Source organism: Morus notabilis, unplaced genomic scaffold (assembly GCF_000414095.1).
Source record: "Morus notabilis unplaced genomic scaffold, ASM41409v2 Scaffold1315, whole genome shotgun sequence".
NCBI lineage: Eukaryota > Viridiplantae > Streptophyta > Magnoliopsida > Rosales > Moraceae > Morus > Morus notabilis.
Genome location: NW_010361046.1, coordinates 170119 through 191943, shown reverse-complemented (window position 1 = coordinate 191943; position 21825 = coordinate 170119). Strand labels below are relative to the sequence as shown.

Below are 21825 nucleotides of genomic sequence, written 5' to 3'. Positions count from 1 at the left end.
TGTTTCCAGCAAAGGATCAAGTCAAGATGGCGGATCAAGATTTGATTTCCTCATAATCTTATCTTTTTAGATTTAAGTTTCAATTTAACATTTAAATTTCATAGTAGGCGTGTTACAAGGAAGGAGTTGAAGTCAAATTCAGATTCCTTCCTAGGATTTGCTTTTAGGTGTGTTATCTTGTTTATGTTTATCTTGTTTTAGGCGTGTCTACCTCATTAAGTGTAGATTAAGACTTACAATTTTTAAAAACTATTCATGTTATTTTCGGCTATTTAAGGCTAAATTTTAGATAATGAAAATAGTTTTGATGTTTATTCATATTGTGTGATATTCTTCTTGAGTTCTTAAAGAAACTATTCCGAACTTATCAAGGTTTCCTTGTGGTGTTCAAGCTTGACTTATCAAACGGATTTCCATACTCGTTTGTGGCATCTTCACCATACCAAGGTTCTTGCTTTGCTAAGCAACGGGTCACGGTTTCCATCAATTCTTGAAGATCTTGAATCATAATTCCATATTTGGTTTCGGGTTTCATCACGTTGTTGGCGTGGTTCATATCACATTTTACTTGGGAGACCATTTTTAGCAACCGGTTAGGCTCTTATTGATGTGCAAAAGGGTGAACTTTGCCTAAGAGTACAAGAGGAGAAGGTGATTTTCAATGTATTAAATGCTCTCAAATACCCGCAAGCGAGTAATAGTTGTTTTCAAATTGAAACAATTAACACATTGGTCACTGAGCATCTTGGCCAACCTCAAGGGCCTTTGGAAGCTTGTCTAATATATCCGGAAACTATTGCAATATAAGATCATAAAGCTATGGAGTTTGTGCATTGGATGGATTCTTCCGGACCTAACAATTGGAGGTACTTTGAAGCTTTGGGACGAGGCCCATCACACCCTCTTCCATCAATTGAGAAACCACATACGCTTAATGAGATGGATGAGTTTCGTAATGATGCATATGAGAAAGCCAAGATTTAAAAGGAGCGAACTAAGGCTTGGCATGGCAAGCACATTTCAAGAAAAGAGTTCAGGCCGGGCCAACAAGTGTTGCTCTATAATTCAAGGCTGCGCTTATTTCTAGGAAAGCTCAAGTCCAAATGGTCAGGGCCATTTACCGTGGTGAGAGTATTTTCCTATGAAGTAGTTGAAGTCACTCATGATACAAAGGGAACATTCAAGGTCAACGGACAACATTTGAAGTCATATATTAATGGTGGGTTTGATAAAAAAAAAGACTACCATTCTCCTGAACTCACCATAAAAAGTAAGATGTTGGCATGATGACGTTAAACTAAGTGCTTCTCGGGAGGCAACCTGAGCCTTCTAAAATCTTTTCTCTTATTCACTATTCCTTAGATTTTTTTTAATTTATTTTATTTACGGTTTACTCATTGTGTTTTAAATTAAATGATAGGTTAATAAACAAGTTTGGGGGTTGCTCTAAGGATTTGCAATTAAAATGAAGCTCAAGCATGCATGAAAGCACGGATTTGGCATCAGCAGTAGCGTTTGGCGCTCATATGAGCGCTTTGGTGCTTAAAATAGAGCCTTTTGGGCAAAAGTGGCAGAACGCATAATGCTTTGGCGCTACCATGGAGCGCCTTGGCACTGCCTCCGTAAAAAAAAAAAATTCCTTGCAACTTCCGAACCTCTTACACCGAATGAAGACACTGACTGACAACTACTCAGGGAAGTCCTCTACACTCTCTTGTTTTATTTTTCCATTGAGGACAATGTTAGTTTTAAGTTTGGGAGAGCGCTTTGGTGCTTAAAATAGAGCCTTTTGGGCAAAAGTGGCAGAACGTATAATGCTTTGGCGCTACCATGGAGCGCCTTGGCACTGCCTCCGTAAAAAAAAAATTCCTTGCAACTTCCGAACCTCTTACACCGAATGAAGACACTGATTGACAACTACTCAGGGAAGTCCTCTACACTCTCTTGTTTTATTTTTCCATTGAGGACAATGTTAGTTTTAAGTTTGGGGGAGTTATATGCCTGTCTTATTTTATTCTATTTGACTTGAATTTAATTTCTTTAGATTGGTTTTCAATTTAAAAAAAATAAAAAAAAAACTTAAGCTTTGGTTCGGCTTGTTTCGCCCCCGGCTGATGATGAGACAACGATTGAACTTAACTATGGCTTCTGGGAGACAATGAATAATTTGATTGTTTGTGTGCTTCACTTGTTTGTTGGTTTTGCTCTACTTATGATTTCCTTGCATTGTTGAGCACATAACTAAGAGCACTTGGCCATTTTGTGAACTTAGAGAAAGTTTATGTGAATTTTGTGTTTCTTAAGATCTCACTAGACTCTAGAACTTGTTGATTATCACTCGAGGTGAAATCCCAGGCAATTTATCACTAAGAAAATGATTTAGGCCATTTGGATCGTTTGAGTCGTTTGAGCTTACCCTGTTATAACAATATCCCTAGTCACCTCTTTGAGCCTGATTAAACTTTTCTTTGTCATCCACATTATTAACTTAGCCTTTAAATAAATCCTATCATTCACCCTTTCCCTTAAGCTTGTTGATTAGGATGCACGTTGAGTTATGCTTAGAATTAGAAGGTGTATTGATATTTTCTATAATTTATTTGATGTCTCTAATGAAATTCTATATTTGTCGTATATAAAAAAAAACAAAACAAAAACAAAAATGAAAAAAAAAAAGAGAAAGAAATAAAGAGTGGGGACAAGAATGTTGATGGCAAATGGCAAATGTATTGGGATATTGAGTTATAAGTTCTACAAGAGGATCCTAGAGTAATTGATGAGTTTAGGGAATTTAGAGCCTTATTGATATCCTTTTATCCTACCTTAATCCATAGCCATTCAATTCAAGCTTAATAAAGTCATATTGATCCTTGGTGGTTTGTTGACCGACATCAGTGGAGAGTGATAAGAAAAGCAAGCCTATGGAGTTCAAAAAATCCTCTTTATTTAGAGATCTACCTCGATTCACTTAATTGCATAAACTCATCTGAGTTGCATTTGGGTATGTGTAATTGATAATTCACACACACATAAGGAGTCTTAGGTGGGGGTGAGATTAGCATTTGAGTTGAAATTATAAACTTTCAAAAAGTTTAAATTCTTTCTTGAGCTGTAACTTATGTGAGATCTTTCAGGCATTTTTATGAAACAATGCCAGATCAATACTCAAGCAAAGTTTCATTTATTTATGTTTCGTATAACTTGTGTTTTTACTTTTTGTTTTTTCTTTTAGTGTTCTTTCTTTCAATTTTGTTTTGCTCGAGGACTAGCAAAATATTAAGTTTGGGGGTATTTGATGAGTGAGTTTTACTCGCTCTTTTAGTATCATTTTACACTTAATATCTAGTTGGTTTTTGAGGTTTTTGTTAGTTTTTATGTGTGTTTTTATTTGTTGTTTGAAGGTTAGGTGAAAGTCTATGATTTGGAAGGTTTTGGACAACTTGTGGTGAAAAAAAGACAACAAACACAACGTTTAGGCGCCAATTTGTAGCGTTTTGGCGTTGAGTTTTATAGAACCAGTACATTTGGACAGAAAGGGTAGCGTTTTGGCGCCCATGACAGCACTGCAGCGCTATAAAAACTGACGACTGGCGCTGATTTTTGTACAGCCAGTGCCGCATTGCTAGGAACTCAGCGCCGTGGCGCTACGACGCGAGAAAAGACACGTTTTCAAGGCAAATCGTGAGAAAACTTACTCGTTTTGATCCTAATGCTCCAAAACATATAAATAGATGATTCTAGGGCAATTAAAGGGACTTTTGGACTGTGGTGACAACTGACTTTTGAGAGGAGATTCAAGAAGAAAAAGGAGAATTGAGTACGAAGAAGAACAACGGCTAAAATCCATAGACGGAGACACTTCAATTCAACTCCAAACTAGTTCTTTTCTTTCATTTCCAATGATTAAGACTCTGTTTAGGAATTTATTTTGTTTAGAGATGAATTAATTTCTTTTTCTAGGGCTACGATGTAGCCGAATTATGAATGTTTAGATTCTCAATATTTTTTTTAAGTAATTGATGTATAATCCATATATGCTGAGTATTTCAATTTATTCTTAATGCTTGTGATTGTTTGGCCAACTATTACATGATTTTGTATTTGATTTGAGACCGGGAAGTGATAATTAAATAAGCTCTTAATTAAAATACCATGAGTTGTTCATATGATAGAGATATCTATGATGCTTGTGCAGTTCTTTTGAATTTCTTGCACTTAATGATTTTTAACAGGTTTAGATGTCTGACAGAGATGTAGAGTTTGCTTATTGGATTAAAATTATTGTTGCTTGAGAAAGAATAATAATTGCTTTAGAGAAATTACTGTCAGTATACGATTGAATGTTAATTTTCTTGAATTATGGAATTTGAACATGATTAATTTTGGTGAAATCAGAAATCCTAGAGTCTTAATCTATTGAGTTTAATTTATTTAATTCTTATAATTTTACCTTACTTAATTTTATAAACTATTTTTTCGATTATTTAAATAAAATTGAAATTACTATAATTTTGATAATTTATAAACAACAATCCTCTTCGTAAGATGATACTCTTATCCACTATTATATTACTTGATTGTAATAAATATATTTGCGATTTTTCTCAACAAGTTTCTTGGTACATATTAGAACAATTACATCTTTACTTCCGAAATGGGAGTAAATTCCAAGAAAATTACGTAGAAAAATCCTAAGAGAATGTTGTGAAATTGTACGTTTGTTTGATCACTCAGGAACCGTATTTATATTTCATTCTCTTCTCGCCTATTATCGTACATTTGTTGGCCGTTATTTTTGGTCGGAAACACGTGTTGCTACTACAAACGACATCTCATTTTAAAGTTTGTCGTTTTCCTGCTCTGAAATGTCATGTCGTTTTCGTCAAAATAAATGACACGTCGTTTGGGTGATGTCGTTAATCCCTGCAACGAAGTGCTTGTTAGAATGAGAAAGAAATATGAATGTACACATTTTGAGTATACTTAAATAATATACAATTTATTTAAGTGCCCTTTATTGAAATCTCATCAAATTTATACGAGAATATTTTAAGTGCGTTTTAAATATCATGACCTGAGCATAGATCTTCGGAGAAGGATTTGGTGTTTCTTAATTTTCTTCTTAGATTTTCTGAAATTTTCGGTAAATTTTGTTTTTTTAAATAGTCAAAAAAAAAAAAAATAGTATGGTTCAAAATAAATGAGATATATTTTAGTATATATATTCAATTTGGTCGAAAATAGATGATATATTTGTTCCCCATAAAAAAATAGATTATATGTATTTTTATTTTAAATAAATACAATATTCCATAATTCTGTAGAGTACTCAAAAGGGGAAAAAAAGGAAAATAAAAGCTCCATTTCTAATACACAGCTAATGAATTCCCTCTTTCACTGGCTACTGACACTAAAGAACCGCCATGAGTATCCACAAAGCTGAAAGGGAAGGCGTTTGCAAACTCCAACCTATTCGTCGTTCAACAGTGGCGCCCTATGTTCACCCCCGAGTTCGTAAGCTCAAAGACATTTCCCCTGTCACTCCTCACTTTCTGACCAGGGTTTCATACAACACTCTTCTCGACTACAAGCTCGTAAGCACAAATATATATATATATATATATATATATATATATATGAATATGTTCTGAATATCATCTCTATTGCTTCTTCTTTATCGTTGTATTGTTTTTCGTCAAGAATATTACCAAAAAAAAAAAAATACTGTCCTTTTTCTAGATATTAGTAAAATCTTCCATTTTGATGCATATTCTTAACTCTTTTTTTTTTTGCTGGAATATGTATCTGCATAACTTTCTTTTAGAAATTTAGTAAAAGGGTTGAACTTAAAATCTATTATATGTTTTCGCGGCAAAAGTTAGTCACATACCTTCATTAGTGGAACCATTTAGGTTTTTTGTTACCAAGAATCGACAGGATTTCTTTCTTACATAAGATAAAATTTGTACTTTGATCCAATACTCAAGTGATTTTTTTCGCTTTCATTATGCAGAGAATTCCCAAGGAATTTACGAAGAAGTATGGAAAAACTTTGTCGAATCCAGTAGGTATTAAGGTACCGAATGGTACAAAATGGAAAATATGGTTAACAAAATATGATGGTGATGTTTGGTCTGCCAAAGGCTGGCTGGAATTTGCTCACTACTTCTCCTTAGAGAATGGACAGACGTTGATCTTTAGTTATAAAGGGTGTTCTCAATTTGATGTGGTCATAATTGGTACTAATGGATTGGAGATAGATTACCCTCTCATTATTTCAAATTTTAATTCAACCCCTATTAAGGAGACCGACATCGATGATGCCTCTTCCTGTGTTAAAGCAAACGAGAAATCGCCGCCACCATTTCCTTGCGCTCAGAAAAGAATGAAAAAAAACCTTAGAGCTGCTCCTACTCAATGTGGTAGTCGTGAAATAAATCCAGAGAATCCAATGAACAGAGGAAATCAGCCGCATAGTTGTGAGTCAAAAGAAATAGAAGGCATGTAAAACTTTTGACCTTCCTAAGTTTTTTCCCCCCTTCCTTTTTTTTAATCCTAATTTCATGTTAGCGCTCAATTTTTTGCCTTCGATGTTGTGTTATCTATTTTATTGATTGCAGTTGAGAGTCACAGGGCAAAACCTCAAGTTCGTGCAGTGCCGAAGCAGCGCCCCCTGAATAAAGCTGAAAAGGACAAAGCTCTATCTAGGACTAAAGATTTCACTTCTCAATATCCACATTTCAAGGTTGTCATGCAAAGAGGGCATCTTCATAATCGTTATGAATTTGTAAGCTTTCTTTCCAAATTTACTATAGTTACATAGATTTTGTTTACTTGTAGTATTTGATAAAGATACTTGCTAAATATCATTGTATTTGCATTCCTTTGTCCCTCAATATGTGTTCTCATAGGGGCTTTTCTTTCTTTCTTTCACTTATTTGATGATTTAGGTTTTTCCAATAGATTTTTGGTTTCAACATCTCTATAAAGTTGATGGTGCTGCTACTCTTTATGTTTCGGATGGGAGGACTTGGACTGTAGAGCTTTATGTCCGACTGATTGGCTTAAGTGACAGAAAAATTTATTTCCTAAGAACAGGTTGGAGGGAATTTGTTGAGGACAATGATCCAAAAATCGGGGATGTTTGTATATTTGAGCTCACTAATAAAAACGAAAAAGAAATCTCTTTCAAAGTTGCCATTGACCGAGGTGGAGATTATCAAAACAGCCAACCATCCCAAGGTAAAGTTGAATTACCAATAATTGCGGAAGGTGCTTTAAGTATAAATTTGGTCTATATATCTTATTAATGTAACACAAATTACTTACTTATCAGCCTCTTGGTTTTCAGCTGACAAGAATACAGCTAATCAAGACCAGCGGGAGAAAAGTCCGAGTGCAATATCTAAAACAGCAAGTTCGTCATACAAGGATGAAACCTGCAATATGCAGTCCCCGGTGGACCATATTGCAGAGGAAGGAGCGGCATTGCTAAGGGGAAACCGATGTTAGAGAATATGATTTTAGCAAAAAAAAAAAAAAAGGAGAATACAGAATATGAGAGTTTGATTTCAAATATGCTTGAGAACAATCATCAAACAAGTACTGAAACTCAGCTCATTTAGTGCAGGTATGCTTCAAGTCATAATAATCCCTTCACACAATGAAATATGGTTTGGCTAACTTTTTTTTTTTTTTTTTTTTGGTGCAAATATGTTTCTCTAGTCAAGCTCTCAAATTATAAGTTATATTACACACGTAATTTTGGACTTAATTAGCATTTATCCTCTCGAGTTTAATAGCGATTGTTGTTTTACCATCTTAATTGTACAGCATGTGCAGCTTACTTTTTGGAGGGAAATATTTTGAACCCGTATTACGGATTAGATTGCAGAGCCGGTGTTGAAAGGCGTTTTTGGTCGGAAAAAGTGTTGCTACCTACAAGCGATATCACATTTAGCGATTGAAAGTTTGTTGTCGTTTTCCTGCTGTTTATGTGCTAAAATGACACGCCGCTTGTCCTAGAACGACATGCTTTTTACTCTGTTGAGTTTATAAAGTTTATCGTCGTTTTCCAGCCGTTGTGTACTAAAATGACGAGTTATTTGGTTTGCAGTTGTTACTTCCCACAACGGCATGCTTGTTTTTATTATGTAAAGCTTCTTTTTTTTTTTTTTGACAAAGATTATGTAAAGCTTCTAGTATTAACCGTTAATTATGATTCTAAAAAAAAAATCTTAACGACAAACAAAAGCAACTATGCGCTTAATAATATATAAAAAGAATTGTCGTATACATTTATGGATTGCAGCCTTACGGAAGAGAACAAAAATTTGTTCTTACTCAAAGATCTCTTTTTTTTTTTTTTTTTTGACAAAGTTCTTAATCAAAGATCTCATTAATTTTTTAACAGCATGTATTAATTTATTGTCGCTGTCGTTTAAGTCAATTAAATTGCATGTCGTTTTTGTCTTACGTTTTGATGTCGTTTTATGAGGGTGAACGACAAGTCGTTGTTATCTTATATTTTATTGTCGTTTATGAGGGAAAACGTCTTATCGTTATTATCTTATATTTTATTGTCGTTATGTGGGTAAACGACATGTCCTCACCATTTTATAATTATCTGAGTAATATTTGGAAAAAGTGTTGCTGAGAGACGGATTTTGAGTTTGAAAGTTCATTGTCGTTTTCCTGCTGTTTACTAAATTCACATCCTCTGGTCCTACAACGACATGCTTTTTATATTTTCGGTTTTAAAATGGACAATAACCAATAACCTATTAAAAAAGAAAAAGAATAACCGGTAATGCGTTTGGCTGGTGTTTGAAAATTTTTTGTATATCTTTTAATATGCAGCTTTTTTTGCTTGACGTTAATGGTTTGCAGTAGAGAACAGAAAACGACAATTTGTTCTTGTTCAATATCAACGTGTTTTAAGAAAATTGTTTTTAAGCACACAACTAATAGTTAGTTTATAATCCTTTGTAGTTAAACTATATGTCGTTTCTGGTATTACATTTTGTTGTTTAAGAAAATATTCGAATTTCGACAATTCGCTCATGCTTCGGGATTTCATGTCGTTTCTATTGAAACAAAAAAGTAAAGAAAAAATGCTCTAATTTTGCTGATATTCTTTTTACCAATTCTACTTTACATCTCTTCCACAAATTCAAGGCCATATCAATTACCGATGCAGGACGCATAAAAGAGTACCTACGATCAAAATGCCATAAAAACATTAACCGACAATTTTACATATCATCCAATACAAGCACAATGCACGCACTTATTCTTCTCCCGACTAAATTTCCTAGATTTCTATACAACGAAGGTCCAATTATCATTAACAGATAAGGGCAAAATAATCATTTACAGCTCATTAACAGAGAGTTGATGACATGCATAAGAAGTCGGATGCTATTTGCATCTGGAGCAGATGTAGTAGGTAGAGCTCGTTGATGACCAAGTCTCTGATAGACTTGTTCAAAAATTGGCCGGGCATGCATCGCGATCAACGGATCCGTCGGATTTATGGCTACGGCCACGTCCGTCATCCATGCTAGCTTTCTCGGTGTATCATTGTTAATGTCACATGCCAACTGCTGGAGAAGGGCAAGCAGTACTCCTTGGCTTAGAGGGAGTGGCACTAGTGATAAAATGCCCTGTAAATCAATCTGGTGAAAGAAGAAGAAGACTTGATTAGAGTTACCAAATCGATAAGTGGGTAAGATCAAACCATTTTGTGACCATCTGCCTAACTAACTAGCATCTATAGAGCTAAAAACTACAGAGAGTGATGCAGTTAATACTTCTACACATAAGATGTAAGTAAAAGCATAGAATACCTGAGAACACAACCAGGAAACTATGGACACATCACTCCTGTGCAGTGCTCCGGTGAATGCTTCCTCAAATTTGTGCTCCGCAATTAACCTAGACAGTTCTTTAATCGGGTCAACAGGTGCTTCAGCCTGAAGTACAGATATGACCATCCAAATGTTAGATCTCTGGAAAAATAGCTTGGAGAGAGAGAGAGAGAGTTAGAGAGAGACCATCATTTCGTGTAGACCAAGTAGTCCATTGCTCAACTGCGTTGCCAAGGGATTTGCTGCTTTTGAGCTACCACCAGCAGCTGCAAAGGCAAGCAGCTTACGTTGCCCATCAGCCAGTTCTCCACTCAAAGTTCGAGTTATTGTCGATGCCGAATTAATAGCATCCTGAGAAGTGAAGTGAGAATGCGTGACAAGACAGATTTAGAGTGAAACACATAAAAGAATAGTAGAAACCGTAATAATAGCAAATAACAATGACACAGAAAAGGATGATAAAATCAATCAAAGGAGCACGCACCGGAGACAAAGCATGTAAAAGTTCAAAGAAAGTATCATATAGAAAGAGAAGATATCCGAACTGCTTCAAACTAGAATACTCTGTTAAGTTAAACATACCCTCAGAGCAACAGCCAGCGGAGAATGTGTGGACTCAAACTGCTGCTGAGCAGCACTTGAATGTTTGATAAACCCCTGCTGAAATGTGGCATCAACTTGTTCAAACATATTTTTGCACGACATCTCAAACGTGGGAATAAGAGAAGCTTCCAAACTTGACCTTAATGCATCCTGCAATATTAGATTCCATAATTATGATCAGAAGTGAATAGGTTCAATAAACTTGCATACAAAATTCGACCATTTATATCGTTGTAATATGCAAGAAAAATGCCTCTCATAGCTCAAACCGACAAGAGAAAACTGGAAAAGATCTATTATGTTAAACTTCGATATGTACTTTGAAGTCCATTTCTAAACATGGTTATGCTACGGAGATAACAATAAAACAACCATGATGACGACGATGAGAGCAGACAAACTAACACCATAGGGATGACAGTTATATCAACACCTTAAGAGTAAAGGTTCAAACTAAATAGAGAACCAAAATAATATGGCAAAAGAGATTACATAATTGGTGAAAAAAACAAGGATTCGTTATGAACTAGAAATCACCTGAAGAGCTTGCTTCCCAGAAGTTTGAAATTGTGTTTGGATTTGCCTGGTCAATGTGGCTTCAAGTTTTGAACCAACTGTTTTCTCCAATTGATTCACTGCCCTTTCTCCTACTCCTTTCTGCAGTATATTTAAAAAAAAAAAAATCAGAAATTTATCTGCTAACAAACTTTATTACGACTAGAACGTGCAGTTTAGGAAAACATTTCAATAAGCAAACCCATCATATCATTTAGACTTTAGACTGGAACCATATGGGAAACAAGGCAGTCCAAGGAAAAGAAATGCGTCTTTCAGGCACTGATAACCTAATTTAAGAAAATATTTAAAGTATATTCAAGGTTTTATGGCGTATGCATCTTCCAATTATTCACTGTTATGTGTTGGAAATGGCAATATTTCGTGCAAGGGCTCCATTTACAACGGACTTCTCCAAGAAAAGGAACACAGGCAAACAAAGCTATCCAGAGCACCAAGAAAACCTTCAAACAGTTAAAATTTAAAAGATTAACTATTCAAACCTGGAAAGATTCTGTAATAGCTGCAGATACAGTTTTCTCCATGACTGGAGTTATTGAACGAGCTACATTTGGTCCAATGGCTGCTGCTTCCTTCTTGAGAGTTTTTTCAAGCATGGTTGGCAAGTCCCTGTTTATAGAATTGGTGATCAAGTTTGTTAATTGCTGAGTCCGATCTCGTTCTGACTTCTCTTGCTTAGCATTTTCTTCTTGGAAACGAGCCCACAAAGCTTCTGAGTTAGCCTTGACAACTTTCTCCAAGCTCCGGCCCAGGGATCCCTCTAGTCGTCTACCTTCTTTGGTAACTGGAACAGAAACCATATCGTTCATCTGTTTTTGTAGTTCTTTCTGCGCAGCGATTAACTGTAACATGTAATGAAATGTTAAGCATATATAATTACGTGAAAGAAATAGAATCATGCAGGCGGAGTCAATTACAATTTCTACAGTTTCTAATGAAGCAACGAAGTCATGGCAATTTCTTTTAATAACATGCTACGAGCTATCTAGTATTGAATATCCAAAGTTGGATGAACAATAGATCTCCTTACAAGCCTAAATAGCACAGGGGCATTCCAAGCAGTCTAGGCTCCATGGGAACATAAGAAATTACACACTTGACGTTCAGCATAAACCATATTTTTAGCCACACACACTGTGATTGCAAGGTGAATCAAATTAACGAGTTAAACGTAAATATCCATTTTTACAAATAATTATCATTGTGATGTACGGCCCATATTTTCAATGCACTTGGGAAAAAAAAGAGTGTCATAGTCATAGGCAAGAGATTTAGTTACTTTTTAAGCAAAACCCTTAATGAGAAGTTGAGAACAGTTCGGAAAGAGGCAATCAGGTAAATGAAAATTATTGTACTGTGAATTGACCATCCGTAGTTGTAAGCTCATAAAACTGTATAATCATTATAGTATGAAAATATTCCGAAAAGTCACCTGATCTAGCGTATTCTTCATTGCTGATAACTGGGGTAAAGCAGCTTCCGCAGATGGGACATCTGAACTACCATCAGGTCCATTGGGTGAATCTGTGGAGTTAAAAGGGCTTGGGATAAAGGAAGAAGATGGACCAGACACTTGAGAATTTTTCCCTTTCTGCTTTTTCCCTTTTGTAGCTTGGACATAAGTTATTACGGGAGTTTCTGATTCACCTGCCTTGGAAGGGACATCTTTTGTCATATCTTGAACTTCTTCACTGGCCTTGACAATTCCCTCCACAATATATGTTTCAACACGATAATCATGTGCCATCTGAAAGCTAAGTCCAGAGGCCTGTGAGTAAAAAGCCTTTTCCTTTTTCTGTGCAAGAACATTTTGGGATTCTCTATCGCCATCGTTCCCATCATTTTTACAAGCTTCTGTTTCACCAATAACTTTAACCTCTACTTCAATGCTCCCCACGTCATTGTTGATAACATCATCTTGAACCTTTGCTTCCAAAGCATTCATTCCCTGACTAGTTTGAGACTGCTCAGAAGACGTAGCAGCTGTAGATAGTATCTCGGATGGGGTTACCAGATGAGTAGGGTGTTTAAACGAGTGATCAATACCTGGCTGATCACCACCCTGATCATTGCAAGATAGACTCGTCTCACTGCCATTTGTTAAACTCCTAAAATCAGACAAATTTGGTAATAAGTTCGGACTTAAAGGAAGACGAGGTGATGGTGGATTCACTTCTTCACCTCCAATCTGAGATGTCAAAGCTATTGACCTGAAATCCACTCCCGAAGAAGAACCTTCAGGCAAGCTTGTAATCTCAGACGAAGAGATTTTTACAAGATGGCTTGCTGAGGGGGAGCTTTCAGAGCTGATATGAGGCAGGAGGCTCACCTCCCCAACAATCATGTCAGAGGGTTTACTTTTATTGGATACATCCAGCGGAGCAGAAACATCAGCGACATCAAAAGGATAAGAAGTGGCAGACTTTGTTTTCTCCAATTCCACATTCTCTACAGGCGGTGGCAAGCACTGAGATAAGTCCAAGGCATATTGCTGAATAGCTTGTGTTTGGACACAATAGACCTGTACAAGGTGATCTCCGTCTGGTAAGCTATAACATGTCCCGGTAAGGCTCAGAATAGGCATTGTTACAGTAAACTCAGCAATGTAATCCATGCGGGTTGCAGCTGGATTAGGCCCATACTCGATATGTACAACATATATGGCATTCCTTTTGGCATTTGCGAGTAGAAACAGGCCTGCCTGAGGCAATGCAACAACTTGATTAAAGAACGCCTCCTCAAGCTTAGGCGCTGCAGAACTAATTATTTCCAAAGCCTGAGTACACTGCCATGATTCAGCATCACCAGGCAAGAGCCACCCCTCCTCACTTGTGGAGGTCCACATCTTGACTTCCCTATTAAGTGACCCCTATAAAAGGAAAAATAAATTAAAAGATATAGTTCAGCATGTGTGCAATCAGAAAAGGGCCTTTGATAGTAGATCAAACTATTGAAGGAGGAAAATATAAGCATATACCGCAGTGATAAGCACAATGTGATCAGGGCGGTGAGGGGCGGTTAAGAATGTCAGTGAATGAACAGGATGACCATCATGTGGTCGCAGCACAGCCGTTGGAAATGCCTTACGGTCTTCCCAGATCTTCACCTGTCACAGAATACGAAAGTGTGTTCGAGTGATGAATAACAAATACTAAAGAAAAAAATTAAATCACATATCAACCAGCATTTCTCATTACGACCTAACCGGCCCATGAAACAAATCAAAATTAGCCACACAGGTCCAACTGTTCATTCATATCATATGCAGACTCGCATATGCTAAAAGTTACATATTAATCACTGCCCCAAACTTTAAAGATAATAAATTACCTTAGATACACCTTTTCAGATATACCAGTAGGTTGACTAAATAACTTCCTATCCATTATTCAGCAAATGAAAATTATAATGACTGCACGTACCATTTGATTACCTCCAGTACCACTGTTAATATATATATATATATATATATATATCAACAACAACAAGTTTTAATCTCAACTTAATTGGGGTCGGTTATATGGATTTCACTTTTTCACACAGTTCTGTTCGAAATTAAATTTTCCTAAATACCTAGATCTAGAATGTCTTTCCTAACGACTTCGGTCCACGTAACTCTTGGTCTACCCCTCCTTCTCCTAGTATTAGGTATAAGAATGTCCTCCCAAGCACGAACTGGTGTTTCTAGCGGTCTTCGTTGGACATGCCCGTACCACCTTAAGTGGCCTTCGCGCACCTTATCTTCTATTCCTTACTACGAATAACTTCATTTCTTATGCGATCCATTCTCGTATGGCCACTCATCCATCTTAACATATGCATTTTTGTCACACTCATCTTAGATATATGTTGTCTCTTAATGGCCCAACATTCACTACCATATAATATAGTTAGGCGGATTACAGTCCTATAGAACTTTCCTTTCAACTTAATAGGCATCTCGTAATCACATAAAACTCCCGTAGCATTCTTTCACTTAACCCACCCTGCCTTAATCCTATGTTGAATATCCTCTTCTATATCTCATTTGTACTGCACTATTAGACCCAAGGTACTTAAACTGCCTAAAAGTCTCAATCTCTACACCATCTAAAGAAATTCCATCACTCTGATTACTTGAGTTACTAAACCTACAATACATGTATTCAGTTTTCGTCCTACTTAACTTAAATCCCTTCGTCTTGAGAGTCTATCTCCACAGTTCTAACTTACGGTTAACTCCTTCCCTATGTTCATCAACTAAAACTATCGTCCGCAAAGCATACACCAAGGAACTCTATCTTAGATTTCTCTTGTGAGCTCATCCAGAAAAGATAGGGACTAAGAGCAGATCCTTGACGAAGGCCGATCCGAATGGGGAACTCTGTCGTGTAGCCTCCAGCAGTTCGCACACTCGTGATCACCCCATCGTACATGTCCTTAATTACCTTAATATACCTCACATGCACTTCTCTCTTTTCTAGCATCCACCGTAAAACTTCCCTCGGCATCCTATCATATGCCTTTTCTAAATCAATAAAGACCATATGTAGGTCCGTCTTGGCTTCTCTGTACCTTTCCATTAGCATTCTAAGAAGAAAAATGGCTTCCGTGGTTGATCTGCCTGGCATGAAGCCAAATTGATTACATGAGATGGTAGTTGTGGCCCTTAATCTCCTTTCGATAACTCTCTCCCAAAGTTTCATAGTGTGGCTTATTAACTTTATGCCCCTATAATTGTTACAATTCAACACACCTCCTTTATTCTTGAAGATGGGGACAAGAATACTTTTCCTCCATGCATCAGGCATATGCTTCTTCTTTAGTATCTCATTAAAAAGCTCAGTGAGCCACACAATTCCAGCATCTCCTAACGCCATCCAAACCTCTATTGGAATATCATCTGACCCACACGCCTTCCCCGTTTTCATCTTCCGTAGTGCAGTTTTAACTTCCAAGACTCTGATTCCTCTTGTATACATCACATTAGGTTCTCCTTGTGACCTAAGATTGTCAAACTTTATCGCATGATCATCATTATAAAGCTTCTCAAAGTAACTCCTCCACCTTTCCCTAATGTCTTTATTTTTTGTCAGAACTTAATCCGTATCATCCTTAACACACCTCAGTTGATTTAGGTCCTGACACTTCCTTTCTCTTATCTTAGCTAGTTTATATATATCCTTCTCTAGTCCCAAATTTCCTATATACCTCATCTAAGTAAGTAGAACGAGCCTTACCAACTGCTCGCTTAGCTTCTTTTTTCGCTTCTTTGTACTTATTAAAAGTTTCAACATCCTTACGCTTTGGTAAATCTCTATATAAATCCCTCTTGGTCCTAATAGCCTTTTGAACTTCCTCACTCCACCACCAGGTTTCTTTCCCAGGGGGGCCTTTACCTCTAGATTCCCCTAGTACCTCCTTTGCCACTTTTCTAATGTAGCTGGCCATGGCATCCCACATAGTATTTACATCACCACCATATGACCAAGTAGCCTCATTTAACAACTTCTCTTTAAAGGTCAATTGCTTTATTCCCTTCAAATGCCACCAACGAGTTCGTGGGAGGTGGTTTATCTTAGTCCTTCTATAGCAAAGCTTAATGCTCACATCTAAGATCACTAACCTATGTTGGGTGGCTAATACTTCTCCAGAAATTACTTTACAATTCTTACATAGAGAACGATTTCTATACCTAGTGAGAAATAATCTATCTGACTTATCTGGCTTAAGCCACATATATTTAGCTGGGGGTGAGAGGTTTGAATTGGTTGCAAATAGAGTATGACCAATTGATTTGTTTTTATGAAAAACGATTAGGAAGAGAGACAAACTGCAATACCACAGAGATAGTGGTAAAGAAGAAAGCAAATACCAACCATGCCATCATTTGATGCTGAAGCTAACCGGCTGGTCATCCATTGGCACATTGACAATTCAGTAATCTCAGCGTCATGCTTACCAACCAAGAGGACCCCTTCAACCAGCTTGTCAATGGGACATTGAAGGGGTTCCTCGGCGGAAAATGTTTTGCCTCTTCCAACTCTCAATGTATCAATTTTCAGGATGCAGTTTCCTATTCCAACCATCAAAATTTCCTGTAAAGCAAGTATTGTAAATCAGGTCACAACCGGGATATAGCAAACAACTAGGCTAGAAAAGCCAAAAACCAGATATGCAGAAGAAATTCGGAGAATAATAACATGAGATAAACTGGAAACACGTTGATTACTTGTTTGTGAGGATGCCAACACAGCCGTGGATGAACTGGTTTCCCCTCTCCCACTATCTGAATGGCAAGAAAAATTTTCCAAGTAATTTGAGGCTTATCTTCCTCATCTGGGCCTTCACTAATCTTCCATATGAAAACCCTTCCGTCCACACTCGCACTAGACCCCGACAAAAAGGGTCACATTATCTAAATGAAACTAATCACAAAATGAATGATGAAACATGGAGATATAAATAATACCTGCCCAAAAGGTGAACATCCTCGGCGAAAAAAGCCATGTCTGTCACTCTCTGATAATCAAGAGAATACATACAATTTCATTCAACATAATCAAATTTGTAATTGCCAAGACAACTTTCATTGCAGTTTTCAGAAATGCCAAACTCCAAACAGCGAAAAAGTAGTTTCTTTCCATGGCGTTAAAGCAAGTAAACGGCAGAGCATAGTGTGCGAACAACAAAGTACTAACCTGAGTGTGGCCTTTCAGCAGAGCTCTCAAAGCAGTATTGATATCAAGAACCCTAATTGCACCGGGCTTGAGGCCGTAGCATATATAAGACCTGTTCACCGCAATTTGGCGGCCGATGACGAGCGCAGGATCGGAGCCGTACTTGGTGATCGGAGTGACCTCGAGCTGAGGCTGCGCTTCGCCCTGCAACCTCACGTCGACGTCGTAGACGACGCGGTCGCCGATCAAGTGCCGTCCCCTCGGGAGCTTCCTGCTCGGCAATCTCACCGGCGTCGGCGGCGACACCGACGCTTCGAAAGGCGGCGCCGAAGGAGACGGCGACGGCGACGGTGACGGCGGAGGCAAATCGACAGGCTTCGGAGAGTTCAGGAGCGCCATCAGGCGAGCGCCGCTGGAGACGTTGGGGGGGTTCGGAGAGGAAGACGGCGGTTGTTGAGGAGAGGGCGGGGATGGGGAAGGGGAGGGCGGCCTAGGGCTCGGCGGCTGCATGAGAAAAGGGTGGGGCGGGACGCCGGTGGGCGGCGGGTAAGAAGCGGAGGCCGTTGGATAGGGAGGCGGCGACGGAGATGATGAAGTGATGTGATTGAGATTGGCGGTTGTGGGGACAGGGAATGTGGGGCCCGAAGAGGAGGGTTTGAAGAGCTTTTGAATGTCAAAGAGACCAGAATCTTGTTGTTGTTGTTGCTGAAGATGGTGAAGAAAGTTTGGGTTTTGATTATTAGTAGCCCCACCACTTGGCGAAGGCGAAGCCATGAAAGGAAAAACAGTTTTTTGCTGGAGATTACTGATCCAGTTTTTATTTCTATGGATTACGCTCGGAAATAATATTCCTCCAATGAGAAAAGAAAATCCAGTGATGGATTTGGATTACACTTTTTCTTCTTTTGGTACTTCCTTTTCACTATTTCCTCTTTTTTTTTTCTCCTGGGGTTGGATTTGGATACAATCATAAAATTCCAAGCTTTAGATACCTAATAAACCCAGTAAGATGACCAATAGTGGAGGAAGACTCGTTATTTATTGTATGCGTGTATATACCTTAAAAGGCGGAAAAGAAGGAAAAATAAAAATCGCTTTTTATATTTAAATAAAGAGAAATTACAAATTGATCAGAGATCGCCAATTGACAGCAATGGACAGCAAAACATAAGAAAGCGGTGATTGGAGGATAGAGTATTTTTAATTTCAACTGCAGAACTCTACAAAAGCCGCTTGTCGTTAGAAGTAAATCGTTGTACGGTACTTTAATTGTCTAAGGAGTGAAATTAACTTTCCCTTTTGGTCGTCATATTCTGATCATATTCATGTCACAAAAAACAGAAATGCAGCAACTGATCAGCCCCAAGTTGCTGACAAAGCCACTTGTTGGATCCGTATTTTGAACTCTAAGAGGGTGTTTGAGATATAAATTTATGTCATATTTGTGAATGGTTACAATATTTTTTATAAAAAAAATAAGTATGTTGAGAGTAATTTTAAATTATAATTTTAAATCCGTAAATTAAATGTCTAATTTTGAACTCTAAGAGGGTGTTTGAGATATAAATTTATGTCATATTTGTAAATGGTTACAATATTTTTTATAAAAAAAATACGTATGTTGAGAGTAATTTTAAATTATAATTTTAAATCCGTAAATTAAATGTCTTTTAAAACCACACCAAAGTCCAAACCATAGTAAACAGGACTCAAAAAAAAAAAAAAAACTGTTTGATTCCAAGAATCTCGGTGCAGAAGAGCTTCTTTTTTTTTTTTTTTTTTTTTTTCCTACAAAGTGACATTCAAATTTCATTTTTTTCTTCCTTTCGCCGAGGATTCTTAGGACGGTCCAACGTTATAGCTGCAATAATACATGCTTGTGATTAGCAGATGCTGTAGGAGAATCCAGACACTTCAAGCAAGACATTAGCATCGACCATTATCTGGCAACTCTGCAGTTGTGCTGACAACTCAACTTTAACATCCTTTAAATCGAATGCAAAAGTTTGTCACCATGGTCTATTTAGCCAATGTGAGAATTTAGATTCATGTTAGATTAAAAAACAGCATGAGTTTTCAGTTGGCAAAAACAAAAGGCCAAGGTCAACATGAAAATGTAATGTAATGGTTGCTTTCTGGCCATGTATAGTCACAAATCACAAGATGCAATTCCATCCAATCCAAACAGATCTACTTATGAATCAAACAAGTGTTAGATTTACAATCAAATAGAAAAGACATCAAGAAGAATTGTACATTTTTTTTTTTTCGTTTCTTTAAAGCATTAGAAAGCAAGTCGTAATATTCAGACCAAGAAAAGAAAAAAGATAATAAAGAATGTAAACAACACAACTAGACAGATTTGTCTTCATCGCAGAAGATGAGATGTCACAATTCAACCGCAACACCCTCCAGCTTGAGAGGAGGAGCCATCTCTGCCCCCTGATGGTCCAGGGATTCCACCATATCCAACCTTTATCCCGTAAGACTGCAAAAAATAACAGAAATGGAGCATCAGACGCACCATCAACAACTCAACTCAAATGATGATCAATTTTTAACGTTATATCATGAAGCATTCCAGATTAGCAACCTTAATTATCACCGAAACTGGTTTAGTAGACACTAAGCGCATAACAAATTTAAACTACAGCATTTACAAAAAGCGCCAAAAAGAAAAGCAAGGTTTCAAGATTTTTTTTAATACCTAAAAGATTGACGGAAATGTGAGGAAATATAAGAATAATAACCAAGGAGAAGAAAGGAAAAAGGACAAAAGAAAAGCTAACCTCATTTGACACATCAAACACTCCGTCTTGAATCTTCTTATATATGGTAGCAGCAGTCTTGATAAATGCCTAAACAAAAATATTTTACAATTAGGAAGTTTAATAAGGTAAAGGTAAGAAATTGCAAGGCAAGAAGAACCAGTTTGTAAAATTAAATACAAAATAGGCAAGCATCATGGATAGTCACCTCCTCAACATTCTGAGCAGTTTTAGCAGACGCCTCCATGAAGATTAACCCATGCTCCTTGGCAAATTGCTCACCCTCCTCTGTGCTAACAGCCCTTCTATGAGCAAGATCACACTTATTACCAATTAGCATTATTGACATGTTTGCATTTGCATGCTGTCTCGCATCTTCCAGCCAGCTGGCCAAGTGATTGAAAGTTTCCCTCCTAAAAATTTAAGTATTTAAATTAACTATAAGTTCACTAACAGCATTAACCAGTCGTACATGGTGCCACATTGACTAGCAGGTGGATAAAATATGTAAAGTCATTTCACATTCATGTCCACTATATACATGTGCCTCATGCCTTAATCTAGCAAGGGACTAGATTTAGTGACTAGTGAGTTACTGAAACGAGAAAATAACCTTTTATACCAAACCAAAGTGCCCCACATCAAATGGAGGAGTTATGACAATATAAAAGCACATACTTCAAAGTTTTTAAGAAGTAGGGGAAATTTTGATGATTTAGCCAACTACTTAAATGCCATAGTACAATTCAATTAAGACCTCTTTAAAAATATATATATATATATATATATATATGCACACATATTATATAAATCTCTCATGTATCTCATCTTTTGTCTGCAAGTTAATCAAGATCCCAAGTTAACAGAAACAATACCTGGTGATATCATAGACAAGCAAAGCACCAGCTGCGCCTCTGTAGTAGGACCTTGTGATGGATCTAAAGGACTCCTGACCAGCCTGGAAATTTGAAAGTAGCAGTTCAGCATCTAATAAATCTTTGATAGCAGAAACCCACGAAACAGAACATTTTCACAATTAGTTATAGAAGGAAAAAAAATATGCTCGAACGAAAACTGTACTGCTAAAATGGTAAAGCATCAAACTTTAAGGCTAAGTTATAAAGTTTCAGCCCCTGAAGTCCTAAAAATTTATGGGGATTCCTTTAAACAAGTCCTAACATGTGATTTTGTAACAAAATGGAAGAATGATTAGAAGAAGGAACAAACCGTGTCCCAAATTTGGAGCTTAATAGGCTTATTGTCAATGGTGTTCATGTTAGATTAAAAAACAGCATGAGTTTTCAGTTGGCAAAAACAAAAGGCCAAGGTCAACATGAAAATGTAATGTAA

The 21825-nt window shown here is 37.1% G+C and overlaps 3 protein-coding genes across 4 annotated transcripts; 1 reads left to right on the top strand and 2 right to left on the bottom strand.

Annotated features, from left to right (window-relative positions):
* The first annotated feature begins 5361 nt into the window (after window positions 1–5361).
* LOC21400939 (B3 domain-containing transcription factor VRN1) lies at window positions 5362–7543 on the top strand. Of its 2 annotated transcripts, none has more exons than XM_024165727.1 (5): window positions 5362–5594; window positions 6014–6500; window positions 6621–6787; window positions 7099–7242; window positions 7352–7543. In XM_024165727.1, the coding sequence occupies exons 1-5, from the start codon at window positions 5424–5426 to the stop codon at window positions 7493–7495; spliced, it is 1113 nt and encodes a 370-aa protein (XP_024021495.1). In that variant the 5' UTR covers window positions 5362–5423; the 3' UTR covers window positions 7496–7543. The 2 variants fall into 2 exon arrangements, with proteins under 2 accessions (XP_024021495.1, XP_024021494.1); XM_024165726.1 differs by having other exon boundaries at window positions 6951–7242.
* Window positions 7544–9205: 1662 nt separating this feature from the next.
* Window positions 9206–18735, bottom strand: LOC21400938 (enhancer of mRNA-decapping protein 4). Its single transcript, XM_024165689.1, has 12 exons — window positions 17729–18735; window positions 17500–17549; window positions 17260–17416; window positions 16907–17125; window positions 14026–14154; window positions 12481–13917; window positions 11531–11890; window positions 11010–11129; window positions 10452–10622; window positions 10056–10220; window positions 9849–9974; window positions 9206–9677 (listed from the first exon to the last, which is right to left on the bottom strand). The coding sequence occupies exons 1-12, from the start codon at window positions 18479–18481 to the stop codon at window positions 9369–9371; spliced, it is 3996 nt and encodes a 1331-aa protein (XP_024021457.1). The 5' UTR covers window positions 18482–18735; the 3' UTR covers window positions 9206–9368.
* A 1118-nt stretch (window positions 18736–19853) lies between these two features.
* On the bottom strand, window positions 19854–21750 carry LOC21400937 (ras-related protein RABB1c). The gene is made up of 5 exons (XM_010098200.2): window positions 21703–21750; window positions 21351–21433; window positions 20684–20888; window positions 20497–20565; window positions 19854–20195 (listed from the first exon to the last, which is right to left on the bottom strand). Exons 1-5 carry the CDS (start codon window positions 21748–21750, stop codon window positions 20103–20105), a joined length of 498 nt encoding a protein of 165 aa, XP_010096502.1. The 3' UTR covers window positions 19854–20102.
* Window positions 21751–21825: the final 75 nt, after the last annotated feature.